We start from the raw sequence: 21,292 nt of genomic DNA on the forward strand, positions 1-21,292 counted from the left end.
ACATGGTAATGTAAAATGTTAACAATGTAGAAAACTGGGTCACTGATATAAAGGAATTCTCTGTACTACTTTTGCAAGTTTTCTGTAAATCTAAAATTATGGTAAAGATGTTCTTTTTAAAAAAGTAAAGTCGGATCTTGGGCAAGATGGTGGAGAAGTAGGGAGCCCCGTGCATTTCGCTTGCACCCATATCTCAAACAGAGAAGGCCTGAAGTCATAGGACACTGAGCCACAGGAGTTTGGGAAGCGAAAGAGACAGAATACACTGGGAAGGAAACCTCATAAATGCTTTGCATGTTTATTGGATTTGTCTGTGCATTTGTGTACCTTTGTTCCCTGTGTGGCCATCTGTCTGTTTTTCCTTCCAGGGCTACCTCAAGGAACAAACCAAAGTACACATGGTGGAGAGTCCCAAATACCACTATGAGTAGGAAAATAAAATAACCAAGGTCTCAACAAGAGAGACCAAGAGATAACATTCAAAAAACATTCAAAAAATCCTGAATGGACAGGCCCTGGCAGTCAAAGAGCCCTATTTAATACAGCAGCACCTGAAGGTGCAGAGTACATAACAAGTTTTCAAAACTAACAAGAGATAGAAAGCTAACCAAAATGACGAAAAGGAACTCTCCTCCAAAGAAATTCCAAGAAGAAATGACAGCTAAAGAACTGCTCAAGACAGATATAAGCAATGTAACTGAACAAGAATTTAGAACAATAGTCATAAAATTAATCGCTGGGATTGAAAAAAGTATGGAAGACACCGAGAAATTATTGCTACAAAGACTATGGAGCTTAAAAATAGTTGTGATGAATTAAAAATGCTATAAATGAGATACATAATAAAATGGAGGCATCCAATGCACGGATTGAAGAGGCAGAAAAGAGAATACATGATTTAGAAAACACAATTATAGAAAAAGAGGAAGTTGAAAAAAAGAGAGATAAACTGATCCAGGAACACAAAAGGAGTTCTAGAGCTCAGCGATACAATCAAATGAAACAATATCCATAGCATAGGAATTCCAGAGGAGGAAGAGAGAGGGAAAGGTGCTGAAGGAGTCCTTGAACAAATTATAGCAGAGAACTTCCCCAACCTGGGGAGGGAAGTAGACATTGAAATCCAAGAGGCACAGAGAACTCCCCTCAGATGTAACTTGAATCGATCTTCTTCACGACATATCAAAGTAAAACTGGTAAAATATAAGGACAAAGAGAGAATACTGAAAGCAGCTAGGGAGAAAAGGACCCTAACGTACAAAAGGAAACCTATCAGAGTGGTGACAGACCTATCTACAGAAACTTGGCAGGCCAGAAAGGAATGGCAGGAGATCTTCAATGTGATGAACTAAAAAATATGCAGCCAAGAATCCTCTATCCAGCAATCCTGTCATTCAGAATAGAAGTAGAAATAAAAGTCTTTCCATATAAACAAAAATTGAAAGAATTCATCACCACTAAACCAGCCCTACAAGAAATCCTGAGGGGGACTCTCAGGGAAATGTTGCAAGGAACGCAAGACACCAGAGACACCACTGCAAGCATGAATCCCACAAAGGACATAATGACTCTAAACCCATATATTTCAATAATAACACTGAATGTAAATGGGCTGAATGCTCCAATCAAAAGACATAGGGTAGCAGAATGGATAAAATACCAAAATCAATCTATTTGCTGTCTACAAGAAATTCATTTTAGATTGGAGGACACCTTCAGATTGAAAGTAAGGGGATGGAGAACTATCTATCATGCTACGGGAAGTAAAAAGAACGCTGGGGTAGCTATACTTATATCAGACAAACTGGACTTTAAAGATAATAACAAGGGATGAAGAAGGGCATTATATAATAATTACAGGGTCTATCCATCAGGAAGAGCTAACAATTATAAATGTCTATGCACCAAATAGGGAAGCACCTAAATACATAAAACAATCACAAACAGAAACACTCCTATCAATAATAATGTGCTATTCATCCCCAAAAGCAAGGGAATCAAGAGCAAAAATAAATTGTTGGGACCTCATCAAGATTAAAAGCTTCTGCACAGCCAAGGAAACAACCCAGAAAATTAATAGGCAACCAACGGAATGGGAAAAGATAGTTGCAAATGACATATCAGATAAAGGGTTAATATCCAGAATCTATAAGGAACTCACCAAACTACACGCCCGAAAAACAAACAACCCAGTGAAGAAATGGGCAGAAGATATGAACAGACACTTCTCCAAAGAGGACATCCAGATGGCCAACAGACACATGAAACGATGCTCAGCATCGCTCCTCATCAGGGAAATACAAATCAAAACCACACTGAGATACCACCTCACGCCAGTCAGAGTGGCTAAAATGAGCAAATCAGAGAACTCTAGATGCTGGCGAGGATGTGGAGAAACGGGAACCCTCCTACACTGTTGGTGGGAATGTAAACTGGTACAGCCCCTCTGGAAAACAGTGTGGAGGTTCCTCAGGAAACTAACAATAGAACTCCCCTAGGACCCAGCAATAGCACTGCTAGGAATTTACCCAAGGGATACAGAAATGCTGAGGCATAGGAGCACATGTACCCCAATGTTCATAGCAGCACTCTCCACAATAGCTAAAACATGGAAAGAGCCTAAGTGTCCATCAACAGACAAATGGATCAAGAGGATGTGGTTTATCTATACCATGGAATACTACATGGCAATGAGAAACAATGAAATCTGGCCATGTGTAGCAACATGGATGGACCTTGAGGGTGTTATGCTGAGCGAAATAAGTCAGGCAGAGAAGGACAAATATCATATGTTTGCACGTATAGGAGGATTAGGAGGAACTTAACTGAGGACCATGGGGGAGAAGAAGGGGGGAAATGATGGGGGAAAGGGAGAGAGGCAAACCATGAGAGACTCTTGAATGCTGACAAAAACTGAGGACTGATGGATGTGGGGGGGAGGGGGGATGGGCATGGAGGAGGGCACTTGTGGGGATGAGCACTGGGTGTTATGTGGAAACTAATTTGACAATAAACTATTTGTAAAAGAAAAAAGATCATTTCATGTGAATAATATAGTTATAAATACAACAAAATAATTTTATATAAAATGCTCTCTAAGCTATGTAGTTTACTAATTTTCATAATTTCCATGGTGTGGATAATATTGTATATGTAACAGAATGTAAGAGACTCTTCTTTTTGCTCTGGAACTGTTAACTGGGGCACAAAGCTGTGGAAAAAAGTGTGAGTAACCCATATTCTAAACAAAGTAACCTATGATTAAAGCCAGATCCTTCTCCTGGGCTTATTAAAAGCCCAGGTTAAACCGGCCCTACAATCACCAAACACCTTTTTCCCCAGTTATCTTAAAGAAACTGAGAAGGAAAGGCATGAAGTTTCAGCTTAGAGGGATAAAGAAAGACAGATATTTTCCCCTTCAAGTTCCAAGGCAAGTGAGGAAATAACTGGAACAGCAGCTTTATAAACACTAGGGGTGCCTTTAAGAACATATACACTTAGTGTACACATCACTAGATACACACTTAGGGAGAAATTTCATTTGTCTTTCTGTCTGGCTAAATAGTTGAGAGTATAAAGAAATCCCCCCATCCATCTCTAATTTCTTTATACTCTCAACTATTTGGGGTCAGAATAGACATTCTGTACTACCATTTAATTTAGCATGGAAAGGCTGAATGAATTCCCTATGGATTAAGTGGGCATACGGAAGATAGTAACTTAGCCATCTTGCTGGTGGTACCTGATCCACCAAGGGGTAACTGCTAAGTAAAGGAATCTAGCAGCAGGATGATGAAGGGTAAATAGCAAAGGGAAACAACTGGGGTGAAAAATGCCAAGTTAGAACCAGATTTACCACATCAGGGACTGCCTTCTGGTAAATGCCAGAAAGTTATTGAATCTGCCCAAGATGTCACTAAGTTGCAGACAGTAATTGGAAGAAAGAAAGAAAAAAGGAAACTATTTCATTCATGCTAGTATCACAAAACTAAATTGGTTTTATATCTATTTGTGTGATATCAGATATATGGTATATGATACTAGAACCTTCTTTATTAACCAAAACATTATGACCTTCTTAGAAATTTTAGCAACCAACCTTTGGCAATGGTGTAGATAAAGTACTTTTGGCAGATGTCCACAAATAGTCTCTTTTATCTTTGGATTTGCCATTGTCCTCTGATAGGATGTTTTTGGCTATATTTTGTGAAGAAACTGCTTTAGAATCACACTTCCAATAATGAGTTTCAGGTGTTTCCAATAAAGATGTCTGTGTTTTCTATATTGAACAACAAATGGGAATAAAATCATCACTATATGACATTTAAAGTGCAGCAACTAGTAGAAATAACACTGGAATAAACTAGAACTTATTATTAAATTTGTAATTTAATAATAAATAAAATAATAAAAATTTATTATTAATTTAAAAACTTTCAATAAATTATACTTATCTCTTTATTTTCCCATATAAGATGAAAATGGTATCTGCCCCCTCTGTCTTTACAGAGCTGCGATAAAAAGAAATAAACAAGCTCAACTCTCTACCCGACCAAAAGTTGAGGATTTGCTAAAGAAAAATGTCTATTCCTGGTGGCAAAAAAAGCCTTTCTTTGTTGTTCATTACAATAGTCTAAAAGCCAGAGGGCAGTTTATTCTATCATTTCTATCCATTCTCTTCTATGCTTTCATATTTCCTCTCTCTCATCTATAAAAATATCACCTTTTCCTATCCACCAGCCTTACTCCCCACGAAAAAAGAAGAAGAAGAAGAAAAATAGGTAAGAAAACTTACACAAGTAAAGAATTGGAAAAATTTTCCAGGAGGTAAAAAAAAAAAATTGGGGTTTTTTTTTGAAGAAAACACTTTTCTTCAATTCTGAAACAGATTGCGAATTTACCCTAAATAGGCTTTATTTCAATTAAATGTCTTCCATTTTCTTTCTACCCTTATATGTATCTTCCCTTCAGCATCTGACCTATCTTTCTAGTAAAAGTTTGTAGTAGCTATGTTAGTGGAATTGTGTTAGTTGCTTTGTATTTTATCACTTCTCTTGGTTGCCACTATCTCCATGAATATAATCATGGCAATCATTCACATGAAAAAATGGAGCACATATACAAGACATACAAAGGGCTATACTCAAAAGTTCAGTGATTAAGGTGGCCATAGATTTAAATTAGGAGGGTATAAGATGCAGGATTAAGAGGTGACCAAATGTATTATAAAAATATTGGGAGTGGGGAGCCCGAGTGGCTGAGTCAGTTGAGCATCTGACTCTTATTTCAGCTCAAGTCATGATCCCAGGATCATGGGATCCAGCCCTGTGTTGAGCTCCCTGCTGAGCATAGAGCCTGCTTAAGCTTCGTTTTCTCTCTCTCTCTCTCTCTCTCTCTCTCACACACACACACACCTCTAAAATAATTAATTAATTAATTTAAATTTAAAAATAAAAAAACTTGGGGCACCTGAGTGCCTCAGTTGGTTAAGCGTCTGACTGGCTCAGGTCATAATCTTGCTGTGCTGTCTGTGCTGACAGCTCAGAGCCTGGAGCCTGCTTCAGATTCTGTGCCTCCCTCCCTCTCTGCCCCTCCCCCATTTGCACTGTCTTTCTCTCTCTCAAAGGTAAATAAAACATTTTTAAAATTTTAATTAAAAAACCCACGCTGGACTAATCAATAGACAAATGGATAAGGACGATGTCGGACACACACACACACACACACACACACACGCACACACACACACGAAGGAATATTACATAACTGTATAAAAGGATGAGACTGTGCCATCTGAGACATCATAGATGGACCTAAAAGCTATTATGCCAAGTGAAATGAGTCAGACTAAGAAAGACAAATATTATAGGATTTCACTCATATGTGAAATTCAAAAACAAAAACAACAAAAGAATAAACAAAAAGCAGAATCAGATCTATAAATACACAGAACAGACTGATGGTTGTCAGATGGGAAGAGGATGGAAGAATGGACAAAACTGATGGCAGGAAGTAGGAGATACAGGCTTCCAGTTAGGGAGTGAATAAATCACAGGAATAAAATCTCTGCATAAAGACTATAGTCAATGATATTATCATGGAGATGTAACAGGGCAGATGGAAGCTACACTTGTGGTGAATACAGCATAATGTATAAACTTGTTGAATCACTATGTTGTACACCTGAATTTATGTAACATTGTATGTTAACTATATATTTTTTAATATTTTTATTTATTTCTAGGAGGGAGAGAGAGAGAGACAGCGTGAGCAGGGGAGGGTCAGAGAGAGAGGGAGATGCAGACTCCGAAACAGGCTCCAGGCTCTGAGCTGGCTGTCAGCACAGAGCCCGACGCGGGGCTCGAACCCACGAACCGTGAGATCGTGACCTAAGTGAAAGTCGGACGCTTAACCAACTAAGCCACCCAGGTGCCCCTGTTAACTATATTTTTAAAAACAAAACAAAACATTGGACTAGGAGTCAAGGAATATGCTCTTTTCTCCTCAATCTTTTACTTTCTTTCTGGATGATTTTAAGTAAATCTCTAAGTATCTCTTGGCTTAAATTTGTACATCTATATTATATAAATCAAGGGTCTAAATGAGGTGATGTGTAGGTTTCTGTCCAGTTCTAGTGATCTTATTTCATAATCTTTTTTTCCAGCAGGTATAAATTTTGGTAGCATTTTTACACACACTTGCATTTCTGTATTCTCCTTCCTAAGTATTTCGGCATCATAGTTGATAAACACAATTTTGATGCAAGTAAATCTTTTCTGCTCTCTGGACTCATCAGGAGTCATCCTCAGAATTTCCAAAATGTAGCTGTTTCCATAGACAAATTTTTCTCTCTTGAAAGGACTGATAATGACAACTGCACCACCTTGTGGCCAAGTCAGGAACTTAATACTTCCCAGGGTAGAAGGGTAGCTAGAAAGAAAATTCATCCCCATTCTAGAATACTGAAATAAGCCTCTTCATAATAAGTCACAGAAATGGACGTATTCTCCTACAAGTTATGTTCTTTTCTGACTGATACGTTTCTAGTGATGCACAGATGGGCACAGCTCCTTTCGTTGCACTTCGCTGTACTGTGCTTCAGAGAAGCTGTGTGGTTTTTGGTGTTTTTAGTTTCTATCAACCCTGAGCCAGGCAAGTCTACTGGCAACATTTTTCCGACAGCATTTGCTCACTTACTGGCACTTTTGTCAGTTTGTGTCACATATTGGTAATCTTAACATATTTCAAACTTCTGCATTACTACTATACTGGCTATGGTAATCTGATTGGCGATCCTTGGTGGTGCTACTGTAACTGTCTGGGGGCACCATGAACCACACCCAAGTAAGACGGCTGGCCTAACGGTTAAAAGCTGTGCATGTTCTGATTGCTCCACTGACCTCCTCCCACCCTTCCCCACCTCCCTCCCTCTCCTGGAGCTCCCTTTTCACTGAGACCCAACAAAACTGAAATTAGGCCAATCAATAACCCTACAATGGCCTCTATGTGTTCAAGTGAAAAAAAGGGTCACATATCTCTCATTTTAAATCAAAAGCTAGAAATGACTGAGCTTACTTAGAGAGGGCGAGGCATGCTGAAAGCTGGGACAGGCCAAAAGCTAGGCCTCTTGCACCAAACAGTTAGCCAGATTGTAAATGCAAAGAAAAAGTTCTTGAAGGAAATGAAAAGTGCTACGTCCAGTGAGCACACAAATGAGAAGTAAAACAGCTTTATTACTGATATGGAGAAAGTTTTTGTGGTCTGGACAGAAGATCAAACCAGCCACAACATTCCCTTAAGTCAAAACCTAATCCAGAGTAAGTCCTTAAATCTCTTCAATTCTATGAAGGCCGAGAGAAGTGAGGAAGCTGCAGAAGAAATGTGTGAAGGTCACAGAGTCTGGTTCATGAAGTTTAAGAAGCCGTCTCCATAACTTAAAAGTGCAAGGTGAAGCAGCAAGTGCTAATGCAGAAGCTACAGCAAGTTCTCCAGGAGATCTAGCTAATTAATTACTGAAGGGGTCTACACTAAACAAGAGAGTTTCAATGTACATAAAACACCCTTATATTGGAAGCAGATGCTATCTAGGACTTTCAGAGCTAGAGAGGAGAAGTCAATGCCGGGCTTCAAAGGACTGGCTGACTCTCGTTAAGGACTAATGTAGCTGGTGACTTTAAATTGAAGCCAGTGCTCATTAACCATTCAGAAAATCCTAAGGCCCTCTAAGAATTATGCTCATCTACTTGCCTGTATTCTATAAATAGAACAAAGCCTATATGACAGCACATCTGATTACAATATGGTTTACTAAATATTTTAAGCCTGTTGTTAAGACCTACTACTGCTCAAAAAGATTCCTTTCAAAATATTACTGCTCCCTGACAATGTCTCTGGTTACCCAAGAGCTCTGATGGAGATGGACAAGGTTACTGCTCTGCTGCCTGTCTCCATGGATCAAGGAGTCATTTTGACTTTCAAGTCTCATTGTTTAAGAAATGCATTTTGGTTATTTTTCTTTTCTTTTCTTTTCTTTATGTTTGCTCATTTTTGAGAGAGAGACAGAGTGACTTGGGGAAAGCAGAGAGAAAGGAAGACACAGAATCCGAAGCAGGCTCCAGGCTCTGAGCTGTCGGCACAGAGCCCAGCGTGGGGCTTGAACTCACAGACTGTGAGATCATCAACTGAGCCAAAGTCAGATGTTTAACTGACTGAACCAACCAAGCACCACTTAATAAATGCAGTTTGTAAGACTATAGCTGGTATAGATAGTGATTCTACTGATGGATCTAGGAAAAGTAAATTGAAAACCTTCTAGAAAGGATTCACCACTCAAGATACCCTTAAGAATATCTGTGATTCATAGAAGAAGTCAAATATCAGTATTAAGAGGAGCTTAGAAGAATGTGATTCCAATCCTCCAGGATGACTTTCAGGGGTTCAAGACTTCTGCAGCAGAAATAACTGTAGATGTGGCAGAAACAGCAAAAACACTGGAATTTAAAGTGAAGCCTGAAGATGTGACTTAAAGGCTGCAATTTCATGATAAAATTTTAACAAGTGAGGAGTTACTTCTTATGGATCAGGGAAAAAAAATCCACTCTTGGTGAACGTGTTGTGAAGACTGTGTCAATGAAACAAAGGATTTAGAATATGATGTGAACTTAGTTGATAAATCACCAGCAGCATTTGAGAAGACTGACTCTGATCTTAAAAGAAGTTCCACTATAGGTAAAATGCTATCAAACAGCATCCTGTGCTACAGAGAAATCATTCATGAAAGGAAGTGGTCAATGAAGCAAACTTCAGTGTTCCCTTATTTTAAGAAATTGCCACACAACCCAATCTTCAGCAACCACCATCCTTGATCAATCAGTCAGCAGCCATTAATATCAAGGCAAGACCTTCCACCAGCAAAAAGATTACCACGCATTAACAGCTCACATGATGGTTAGCATTTTTAAGTAATACAGTATTTACAAATTAAGGTATGCACATTGTTTTTTAGACATAATGCTACTGCACACTCAATAGACTACAATATAGTATACATATAACTTTTACATGCAGTGGGAAACCAAAAAATTCATTTAACTCGCTGTACTGTGATATTCACTTTGCTGCATTGGTCTGGAACTGAACCCACAATATCTTCAAGGTATGCCTAATATATTGAACATTCATGATTTTCTGTTTTTTTTAACTGAAATATAATTAACGTACAGTATTGTATCTGTTACAAGTATACAATACAATGATTCAACAACTCTATACCTTACTCAGTGCTCATCACTGTATTTTTTAAACACTTTATATGGCATTTTATATGTGTCATGCACTACTATAAATATCTTACAAATATTATCTCATTTAATCCTTATAACAATGTTAAAAATAGATACTATTAATTACCCCTATATAGATGAAGAAACTGAGGCATACAGTAATTTGCCCAAACTCAGAAATGTTTCATAAACCTAATTAATTATTACCTATAAAGCTAGTGATATTTCAATATTGTTGGAATAAGGTATAACAAATAAAAGCTTAAATTTTTTATTTCTTGTGTTATTTTCTCATTTATAATTTATATATCCAGAACCCTAGATGAAATATAGGGCATTTACTAATCTACTAATCTAAATAATGGGCCTATTTTACTGGAATTATACCTGAATCAAAATAACTCCATAAGAATAGGTGATATATACTTGTATACTCTAAACACACTTTATAATTGGAAATGAATATTAGATGTTCCTTACATATTTATGATCAAAAAAAAATTTCAGGTAGATGTTAGAAAAACCAAGAGAATTATATAAAACTCTTACCTTGTCTTTTTTTTCTTTGAGAGGAACTGTGTTTTCTTTGCTCTCTTTTTTGAGTTTTTCCTATTAAAAATGAGCACACACAATGTAGTCATTATTGTTATCAAAAATTAATGCTATTATCAAAATCTTTTCTGAGAAGTATCAACAAAGAATACTAACTCTAAATCTTATAAAATAATGAAAAAAATTATTTTATTTCTACAGAGCTCATTACTTAGTTTTGATTATTTTTTTAAAAAAATTCTGATCTGTCTCATATGCATCTGTGGAATCCTGAGTCAGTCTTTTAAAACTCTGAATGAACTTCCTCATCTGTAAAATGAAGTGGACGAACTGGATTCTAAACTAAGGAATACACACAAGTAATAACTGTGAAGAACAATAAAGAGATCCAAGTATTATGGGCCTTTAGAAACAGAATTCAATTTTTCTGTGTGTTGAGAAAGGATACATCTCAGTTGGACCTTGACTAATGAACTTTCACTGCGGGATAAACAAGAATGAAAGAAAAAAAGAGAGTACAAGATACATAGAAAATAATATATCACTTTTGCTGGAGATTAGGGTGTGTGTATTTAGTATAGAAAAGAGAAAAATTAACCGTGGCCTACAGAAAAGAATATGTATTATGCCTTTAATACGACAGTCACCTGGAGAACAGAATCGCTACAGCCCCAGGAAGACTTAAAAGACTCAGAGAAGGGAAAGTTCCTTGCCTTCAAAGAACTTGAAGCAAACTTGCCTTGGCTGCCCATGATGCCCATGTCAGTATCAATACTCACTGAATTCCTCTTGTACATTGTGCTCTCTCTCCCAGAGTGTTGTTCCTAGCCAAAACACTCACTTCACCACGAAGAAACTGGCAGTAAACTAAAGTAACAATAGTCACTATTCTTATTATGTATGCTATCAATCATCAATGGTTGATTTTTAGTTTAGTGACAACTGGGGTCTATACTAAGGGGCTAGAATGCTATCTTCTAGGGTAAAGTACATCCTCTAAACCAGCAAAATCACACTGCCTCTCTGAATATGTTTCTTGGCTTCAAGAAGACAGAAAGGAGAAAGCACCTCTTAGGACTGCACCGTCTCTATGAAAGTCAGGAGACTTTCACTGATCTGGAGATCTTAGTACAGTCTGTTCTAATACAACATGTGTTTCTGAGGTGAGAATTATCTCATACAGAAACATAGATCGTGAGTTCCCTAAGACCATACAGATGGGCAGTCCACTATGGTCCCTATTTAATCTAAATAACTAAAATATGCCTGTATTATACACCAGCAAACAGAGGATTGACTTCAGCCACAAGAATAGAGAATGACAGGCCTATACCCAAATTTCAGACTTGAATGAATTAAATTTATAAACCTCGAACCCTCTAAATTAAAAGAAAGCCTGGTAACTCTTGTGGAACGGTTTTGTAATAATATCACAAATATATACTGTATTTTCTAATATCTTGTGCACTGAAACACTAAGACTTATGGGTAAGTGGATACCGACTATAAACTAACTCCAATGATTATAACCCATTATGTTACTATTTTTTCATTACATCAAGTGCAGGCATTCTGCGATCAGGTGATGAATGGCATTTAATCCAGGTCTACTTTCACAATGAGCCCATGGAACTATAAACATAATCTATGGGCATTTCTTTGGATCCCAAGTATAAAGTTTGATAGCTAGTTTAAACTTGTTAAGTGCCATAATCCCCATGCTGGTTCTAACCACAGAATGAGTGTCTTTAAATGTGGAAGGACCAATTGGAAGACTTTGTAGTTTTCCTCCATATCAAGAACATAAACAAATACAAATCAAACGCCACATCTCACACAGGCAGAGATTAAGGTCCCATTAAACGATGGAAGATATAGAGGTGATTTATCAGTCCCACAGAGCCAATTTAATTGGAAATTAAATTTGTCATCTAGTAACAACTGGGTCATACCAATGGGCAAGTAACATAGGTCAAAGCAGCGACTGCCATAATGACTGGGATCAAAATTGAGAAGAAAATAGTTCAATACAAAAGATGAACTGAATATCTGGGAGCACTTGGGTGGCTCAGTCGGTTAAGCAACCGACTTCAGCTCAGGTCATGATCTCACGGTTCGTGAGTCTGAGCCCCACGTCTGGCTCTGTGCTGACAGCCTCAGAGCCTGGAGCCTGCTTTGGATTCTGTGCCTCCCTCTCTCTCTGCCCCTCCCCTGATCGCACTCTGTCTCTCTCTCTCTCTCTCAAAAATAAATAAACATTAAAAAAAAATTTAAAGATGAACTGAATCTTTGTAAACACAAACCTCAAAGTAAATACCAGAATCATGGTTACAGAATACATGTTTTTAATAATCTTGACAATGTAAATTAATATCAAAATTGCATATGCAGAGGAAGAAGCAGTAGAAGAAAGTGTTAGATACATTGTTTACAAATATAAAGGTAACCAGTAAAATAAAAAATGCTACACACACGTTTCAAATCAACAAGATACCCACATACACATACTTCAGAGAAAAAGAAAAAAACAAAATATGAATACGTAATGTAAAATAAGAGGATAAAAACATGATTCAATTATATATCATATCAATGAGGGCTTAATATCCATGTGTAAATCAACAACAACAAAAAAAAACAATTAAAAAATGGGCAAAGGATTTGAACAGACAATTCTCCAAAGAAGATAGTAAATGGCCAACAAGGGACAGGAAAAAAGAACCTCCAAAACAAATTCAACAACAAAAACATACAATCATATGCCATAATTTCCGAATCTAGTGAGGCTCAGCATGAGGGCCACAGTGCAGACCTGTGCTTATTTGATTCTAGTCAATATGGCTCTTAACCTCATCACCACTCGTACAGTGAATTGATAAGAAGTAATCTGAAGCGATAGGCAGTCCAGAAAAAAAAAAAAGCCTATAAAATGCATGGAGAGTGAAAGTTTCAGGGAAAATAACTAAGTTTTTTTTCATTTTGGTCTATCTAGTCTGGATAAAGAAAGCACAACAAACATACCCATACAGAATTAATTATCCATGCCAATAAATAGACCAACATACCCATACAGAATTAATATTCCATGCCAATAAATAGATCATACTAGCAATAAAGTCAAAAGACAAGTTAAAAAAAAAAAAACAAGAAACAAAGAAAAGATTCACCAGAAGGAGCAGAAAACAAAAAGAGATTCACTGAAAAAAATAAATGAATTTTGTCCTTTTCCCAGGTTCCCTCTCATCATCCTGTAAGTAGAATATACCAAATCATGATATTCTTATCATTCTCTCATAAACTGTATGAGGAAATACAGTTTGAAGAGAGACTGTAATATGGCAAAAGTGAATGCACACACTGGAATATTACTCAACCACGAAAAAGAAATATCTTGCCATTTGCAACTACATGAATAGATCTATAGAGTATTAGGTTAAAAGAAATGTCAGACAGAGAAAGACACATACATACCATCTGATTTCATTTATATGCATAATCTAAAAAACAAAGAAACAAGGCAGAAACAGACCCATAAGTACAGAGAACAAATGGATGACTATCAGAGGGAAAATGGGTGAAGGGTTGGCAACTCTGGTGATTGAGCATAGGAGATACAGGCTTCCAGTTATGGAGTGACTAAGTTAAGGGATAAAAGGTACAGCCTAGGCAATATAGTCAGTGATAGTATAATAGCACTGTATGGTGGCAGACAGTAGCTACACTTATGGTGAGCATAGCATACAGTACTAAATGCTTTCAATAGGAAAAGAGGAGAGTGTTGTCAGCAAAATGGCAAGAGTTTTCTATCATCCTCCCCATCAAGAAAACAGATTTAAACAGTCACCCACAGATGAGAGTTCCTTTGTGGACATTCGGGAATCCAGCAGAGAAGTTCAAGCATGCCACTGGAGCAAAAACATCATAGACTGAACACAATGAAGATGACAAGAGGAAGAGTTTCACTTTACCCATGTCATCCCTCTCCCAAGAAAGCACAGTTCAGAGCCAAGACAGACCTCTCAAGCAGCAATTTTCTCTACCGGAAAAAGTGAGAGCAAGAGAGGGATGCCCAGCTTCCACAGTTGTACAGGATCACCCCATCCATAATACTGAGGTTAACTACATGACTAAAAGGTGAGGAGGGGTTGGGAGTACAAAGTTCAGAATGTATTTGAGGGACACAGATCCTACTAACTACTTCATGGACTCTATTGGGAAGCCTGCCCCAGAGCTGCTGGGGATTCCTTGCTTGAAGATCCCCACAACTGGTCAATGGGCATGCTCCCAATGTGCCACACATCTCACCCACACCCATCCTACCCGTCTGCCACCCTATGCATGCCACATAAGGGTGGCAAGTATGGGTCTTTGTAGATGGCTAGTGATCATGTGCTGAAAGCTAGGCCAATGCTGCAGAATAGGGAGAAAGTGCCTGATCATTCCACAAAGCCTTAGTGAGGCTGTCAGCATCCAACCTTTGCAGCATCAAGAGAAAGCATACAATCTTAAGAATTCCCTTCAAAGACCAAAAAAGAAGTATGGAACAGTTATAGACAGAGATAGAGATAGAGACACATACAGATATAGATATAACTAGATAGATAGACACAGAGAGAGGGAGAGAGAGAGAGGTGGGCGGAGGGAGATCTGAGAAAACTTCAGAATCCCTACCAGAGTTGACAGAAGATACTTTTCTCCTGAAGGTAACCAATAAAGACTGGAATAAGTAACCATCCTTCAAATGTAAAGACAATGATGTAAAACTTCAAGAAATATGAAAAACAAAAGCAACATGACAACCACCAAAGAAATTCAGTAATTTTCAGTAAACACGACACCAGAGAAATGTACATCTCTGGAACTATTTTGAACTCTGATAAAGAATTCAAAATAATTATTTTAAGGAAGTTCAATGAGCTACAATAAAACACAGAAAGACAATTCAATAAAATCAAGAAAATAATACATAAAAAATAAGAACTTTAACAGAGAGACAGAAATCATTAAAAAAAAAAAAACAAAAAAAAAGGAACTAGATGAGGAGCCTGGCACCTGGGCGGCCCAGTTAGTTGAGTGTCTGACTCAGCTCAGGTCATAATCTCATGGTTGATGAGTTCAAGCCCTCCACTGGGCTCAGTGCTGACAGCTCAGGGCCTGGAGCCTGCTTTGGATTCTCTATCTCTCTCACTCTCAGCCCCTCCCCCACTCAAGCTCTGTGTCCGTCTCAAAAATAAACATTAAAAAACAATTTTTTAAAAGAACTAGATAAATTCTGAAGCTGAAAAAGAAAATGAATGAAAAATCCAAAGAGAACATTAAAGAAGACTTGCTCAAGTAGAAGAAAGGATCTGTGAGCTTGAAGATAAGTCATTTGAAATTATCTAGTCAGAACAACAAAGATAAAAGAATGAAAAATAGGGAAGAAAGACTATATGAATGTGGGATACCAACGAATGAAACACTTTACACATTATTGAAGTCCCAGAGGAAAGGAGCTGGAGGAAGGAGCAGAAAACTAATCTAATGAAATGATGGCTGAGAACTTCCAAAATCTGGAAAGAGATTTGGACATTCAAGCACATGAAACTCAGGGGTCCCCAGACAGATTCAAATCAAAGAAATATCCAAATCACATCATGATAAAACTGTCAAAGACAAAGTGAATTTTAAAAATACCATGAGAAAAAAAATCCTCATATACAAGGGAATCCCCATAAAGTTAGTAGCAGATTTCTCAGCAGAAACCTAGCAGGCTAGGAGAAAATGGAATGATACATTCAAAGTATTCAAAGAAAAAACTGCCAACCAAGAATACTTTGACCCAGCAATGCTGACCTTTAGAAATAAGAGCTATTCTCCCAACCAAAGAAAAGCCAGAGTCATCACTACAGTTGCCTTACAAGACATGATGAAGGTAGTTCTTCAAGAGAAAATAAGAGGATGGTAACTAGTAATATGAAAACATGAAACATACTAGTAAAGACAAGTAGTCAAATTCAGAATACTCTAATATGTATGAAGGTGGTATGTTAATCACTTAACTAACTCTAGTATAAAGGTTAAATAAGTATTAGAAATAACCAGACCCATAAAATTAACAACTCAAGAAACAACAGGTGTTGGTGAGGATGCAGAGAAAGGGGAACCGTTTTTGCACTGCTGGTGGGAATGCAAACTGGTGCAGTCACTCTGGAAAATAGTATGGAGATTCCTCAAAAAATTAAAAATAGAACTACCCTACAACCCAGCGTTTGCATTACTAGATATTTATCCAAAGGATTCAAAAATGCTGATTCAAAGGGGCACATACACCCCAATATTTATAGCAGCACTATCAACAATAGCCAAAGTATGGAAGAGCCCAAATGTCCATCAATTGATGATGAATGGATAAAGAAAATATGGTGTGTGTGTGTGTGTGTGTGTGTATGAAGTAGGCCTGTATTACTCTATTGAAAAACACATACATACACACACAGTGGAATATTACTCGGCAATCAAAAAGAATGAAATCTTGCCATTTGCAACAAGTAGATGGAACTAGAGTATATTCTGCTAATTGAAATAAGTCAGTCAGAGAAAGACAAAATATATGATTTCACTCATATGTGGAATTTAAGAAACAAAACAGATGAACATAAGGGAAGGGAAGGAAAAATAAGATAAAAACAGACAGGGAAGCAAACCATAAGAGTCTCTTAAATACAGAGAATAAACTGAGGGTTTCTGTAGGAGTTTTGGGTGGGGGACGAGCTAAAGGGGTGATGGGCATTAAGGAGGGCACGCATTGGGAAGAGCACTGGGTGTTGTATGTAAGTGATGAATCACTAAATTCCATTCCTGAAAACATTATTACACTACATGTTAACTAACTCAATTTAAATAAAATTTAAAATTAAATAAATAAATACATTTTTAAAATGAGTAAAAAAAAAAGAAATAGCCAGGGCTACAATAATTTGTTAATGGACACACATATTTAAAAGATGCAAACTGTAACACTGACTGAAAACATAAAATGTAGAAGGGACAACTTGTTTGCACTACAAGTTATTATCACCTTAAAATAGACTACTCAACTATATGATTTTTTAGGGAGGCCTCATGGTAACCACCAAGGAAAGGCAGTAGAAACACAAAAGATAAACAGAAAGGAATCAAAAAATATAAGTAGGTAAGATCATCATTTCACAAAGGAAGATGCAAAAGCAGAAAGGAACTACAAAACAGCCAGACAACCATCAGATGGCATTATTAAGTCTAAATACAAATGGACTCAATTCTCCAAATAAAAGACATAGAGTAGCTAAATGGATAAATACGGATAATGGATGAAGAACGGATAAATAAAGACCCAACAATGTGCTGCCAACTAGGGACTCAGTTGTGCTTTAAGAACACTCACTGGTGAAAAGAAGGGATGGAGAAATATTCCATGCAAAAAAAAAAAAAAAAAAAGTCTATTTGACAAAATAGACTTTAAGTCAAAAGCTGTAACAAAAGACAAAGACGGTCATTACATAAGGATAAGGGGGTCAACTTAACAAGATAATATAACAATTGTCAATACATATGCACCCAACAGCAAAGCACCTAAATATATTAAGCAAATACTAACAAATCTGGAGGGATGAATGGAAAACAATACAACAGTAAAGGACTTCAGTACCTCATTTTTTAATTGAAATATAATTAATAGACAATATTATATTAGTTTCAGATATGACATATTTATTCCACAATTCTATATATTACTCAGTGATCTTCACAATAAGTGTACTCACTATCTGTCACCAAACACCACTGTTACAATATCATTGACTATATTCCCTATACTGTAGTTTTCATCTCCATGACTTACGTATTTTATAACTGGAAGTTTGTACTTCTTAATATCCTTTATCTATTTTATCCCTCCCCACCACCTTCCCTCTGGCAACCACCAGTTTGTTCTCTGTATTTAAGAGTCTGTTTAAAGGCACTAGGGCAGCTCCATCAGTTAAGGGTCCAAATCTTGGTTTCAGCTAAGGTCATGATCTCACGATTTTGTGAGTTCGAGCCCTGCATCCAAGGAGAAGGATTTTTATTTGAAAAGATAAACCTGACACACCTTTGGGGTAGATCATTAAGAAAAAAGAAGAGTCATATGAATAAAATCAGAATTAAAACAGGAGATACTGCAACAAACACCACAGAAATATAAAGAATTAAAGAAACTACAAAAACAATTATATGCCAACAAACTGGATAACCTAGAAGAAATGGCTAAATCCCTAGAAATGTAACCTACCAAGACTGAATCATCAAAAAATAGGAAATATGAACAGACCAATAACAAGTAGGAGATAGAATCACACATCAAAAGTCTCCCGACAATAAAAGTCCAAGACAGTACTTGATTGTTTTTCTGGGGAATTCATCCAAACATTTAAAGAATAACTGACACCAATCTTTCTCAAAATATTTTTCCCAAAGTGAGGAAGGAAAGCTTCCAAATTCATTCTACCAGGCCAGCATTACCTTGTTAACAAAGCTAGGGAAAAGCATTATAAGAAAGTTACAGGCCAATATCTCTGATGAACGTAATTGCAAAAATCCTCAACAAAATACTAGTGAAGAGAATTCAACAGCACTAAAAGAATCATACATCATGATCAAGTGGGATTTTTCCCTGGGATACAAAGATGGCTCAAATACACAAATCAATAAATGTGACAAACCACATTAACAGAACTGAAGGGTAAAAATCATATGATGATCTCAACAGATGCATAAAAAGCACTGGACAAAAATGAACATTCTTTCATGTAAAAACTCTTAACAAATTAGGTATAATAAGAATACACCTCAGCATAATAAGGCCATATATGAAAAGCCCACAGCTTACATCATAGTCAAAAAAGAAATGCTGAAAGCCTTTCCTCTAAAATCAAGAAGACAAAGATGCCCACTGTCACCTGTCCTACTCACCTATTTCTCTGCCAAAGAAAGCAGACAAGAAAAAAAGAAGACATCAAAAATGGAAAAGAAGTAAAATTATTTCTATTTGCAGATGACATGATTTTATATGGAGAGAATCCTAAAGACTCCACCAAAGAGCTGTTAGAACTATTAAACAAATTCAGTAAAGTTTCAGGACACAAAATTAATGTACAAAAATCGGTAATATTTCTATACACTAGCAACAAGGTATCCTGAAAAAGAAATAAAGAAAATGATCCCATTCATAACAGCATCAAAACCATAAAATATTTAGGAATAAATTTAATAAGGATGTGAAATATTTGTACATGAAAACTTTTGTTTTTAATATAATTTATTGTCAAACTGGCTAACATACAGTGTGTAAAGTGTGTTCTTGGTTTTTGGAGTAGATTCCCATGGTTCATCACTTACATACAACACCCAGTGCAATGTACATGAAAACTTTAAGGCACTGATGAAAGAAATCAAAGAAGACACAAATAAGTGGAAAGGTGTCCCATGTTCATGGGTTGAAAGAATTAATACTTACTAGAACTGATCCAAGAATTCAACAAGTTGCAGGGTACAAAATCAACGTACAGAAATTGGTTGCATTGTTACACACCAACAATGAAGCATCAGAAAGAGAAATCAAGAAACTGATACCATTCACAATTGCACAAAAAACCATAAAGTACCTAGGAATAAACCTAACCAAGGATATAAGAGATCTGTATAACGAAAACTATAGAAAACTTATGAAGAGGGGCGCCTGGGTGGCTTAGTCGGTTAAGCATCCGACTTTCGCTTAGGTCATGATCTCGCGGTTCGTGGGTTCGAGCCCCGGGTCGGGCTCTGTGCTGACAGCTCAGAGCCTGGAGCCTATTTCAGAGTCTGTCTCCCTCTCTCTGACCCTCCCCTGCTCACGCTGTCTCTCTCTCTCTCTCTCTCCTAGAAATTTAAAAAAAAAAAAAAAATGTTAAAAAAAAAAAAAAAGAAAACTTATGAACGAAATTGAAGACGACACAAAGAAATGGAAAAACATTCCATTCTCATGGATTGGAAGAATAAATATTGTTAAAATGTCATTATTACCCAAAGCAATCTACACATTCAATGCCATCCAAACAAAATTGCACCAGCATACTTCTCAAAACTAGAACTATTCTAAAATTTGTATGGAACCACAAAAGATACTGAATAGCCAAAATAATATTGAAGAAGAAAACCAAAATGGGAGGTATCACCATCCCAGACTTTAGCCTCTACTACAAAGCTGTCATCATCAAGACAGTATGGTATTGGCACAAAAACAGACACACAGACCAATGGAATAGAAGTGAGAACTCAGAACTGCACCCAAAAGTATACAGCCAACTAATCTTTGACAAAGCAGGAAAGAGTATCTAATGGAAAAAAGACAGCCTCTGGTGCTGGAGAACAGTACAACAGCATGCAGAAGAATGAAACTAGATCATTTTTTCACCATGCACAAAAATAAACTCAAAATGGATAAAGGATCTGAATGTGAGACAGGAAACCATCAAAACCCTAGAGTTTCGAGAAAGCAGGAAGCAACCTCCTTGACCTCCACCGCAGCCATTTCTTAACTGACACATCCCCAAAAGCAAAAGAATCAAGAGCAAAAATAAACTATTGGGACCTCATCAAGATGAAAAGCTTCTGCACGGCAAAGGAAACAATCCATAAAACTAATAGGCAACTGACGGAATGGGAAAAGATACTTGCAAATGAAATATCAGATAAAGGGTTAATATCCAAAACCTATAAGGAACTCACCAAACTCCACACATGAAAAACAAACAACCCAGTGAAAAAATGGGCAGAAGATATGAACAGACACTTCTCCAAAGAGGACATCCAGATGGCCAACAGACACATGAAACGATGCTCAGCATCCCTCCTCATCAGGGGAATACAAATCAAAACCACACTGAGATACCACCTCACGCCAGTCAGAGTGGCTAAAATGA

The 21,292-nt window shown here is 37.0% G+C and overlaps 1 protein-coding gene across 2 annotated transcripts in view; it reads right to left on the bottom strand.

Moving 5' to 3' along the window:
- Positions 1–21,292, bottom strand: part of SYCP1 (synaptonemal complex protein 1) — a 130,432-nt gene that overhangs the window by 10,341 nt on the left and 98,799 nt on the right. For both annotated transcript variants that reach the window (XM_039249065.1, XM_039249066.1), the window contains 2 exons: positions 10,332–10,391; positions 4,100–4,279 (listed from right to left, as the gene is read on the bottom strand). In XM_039249065.1, the coding sequence (XP_039104996.1) occupies positions 4,100–4,279; positions 10,332–10,391 (240 nt within the window). The remainder of the gene's footprint in view (positions 1–4,099; positions 4,280–10,331; positions 10,392–21,292) is intronic.

Source organism: Hyaena hyaena, unplaced genomic scaffold (genome assembly GCF_003009895.1).
Source record: "Hyaena hyaena isolate Hyena2069 unplaced genomic scaffold, ASM300989v1 scaffold_330, whole genome shotgun sequence".
NCBI lineage: Eukaryota > Metazoa > Chordata > Mammalia > Carnivora > Hyaenidae > Hyaena > Hyaena hyaena.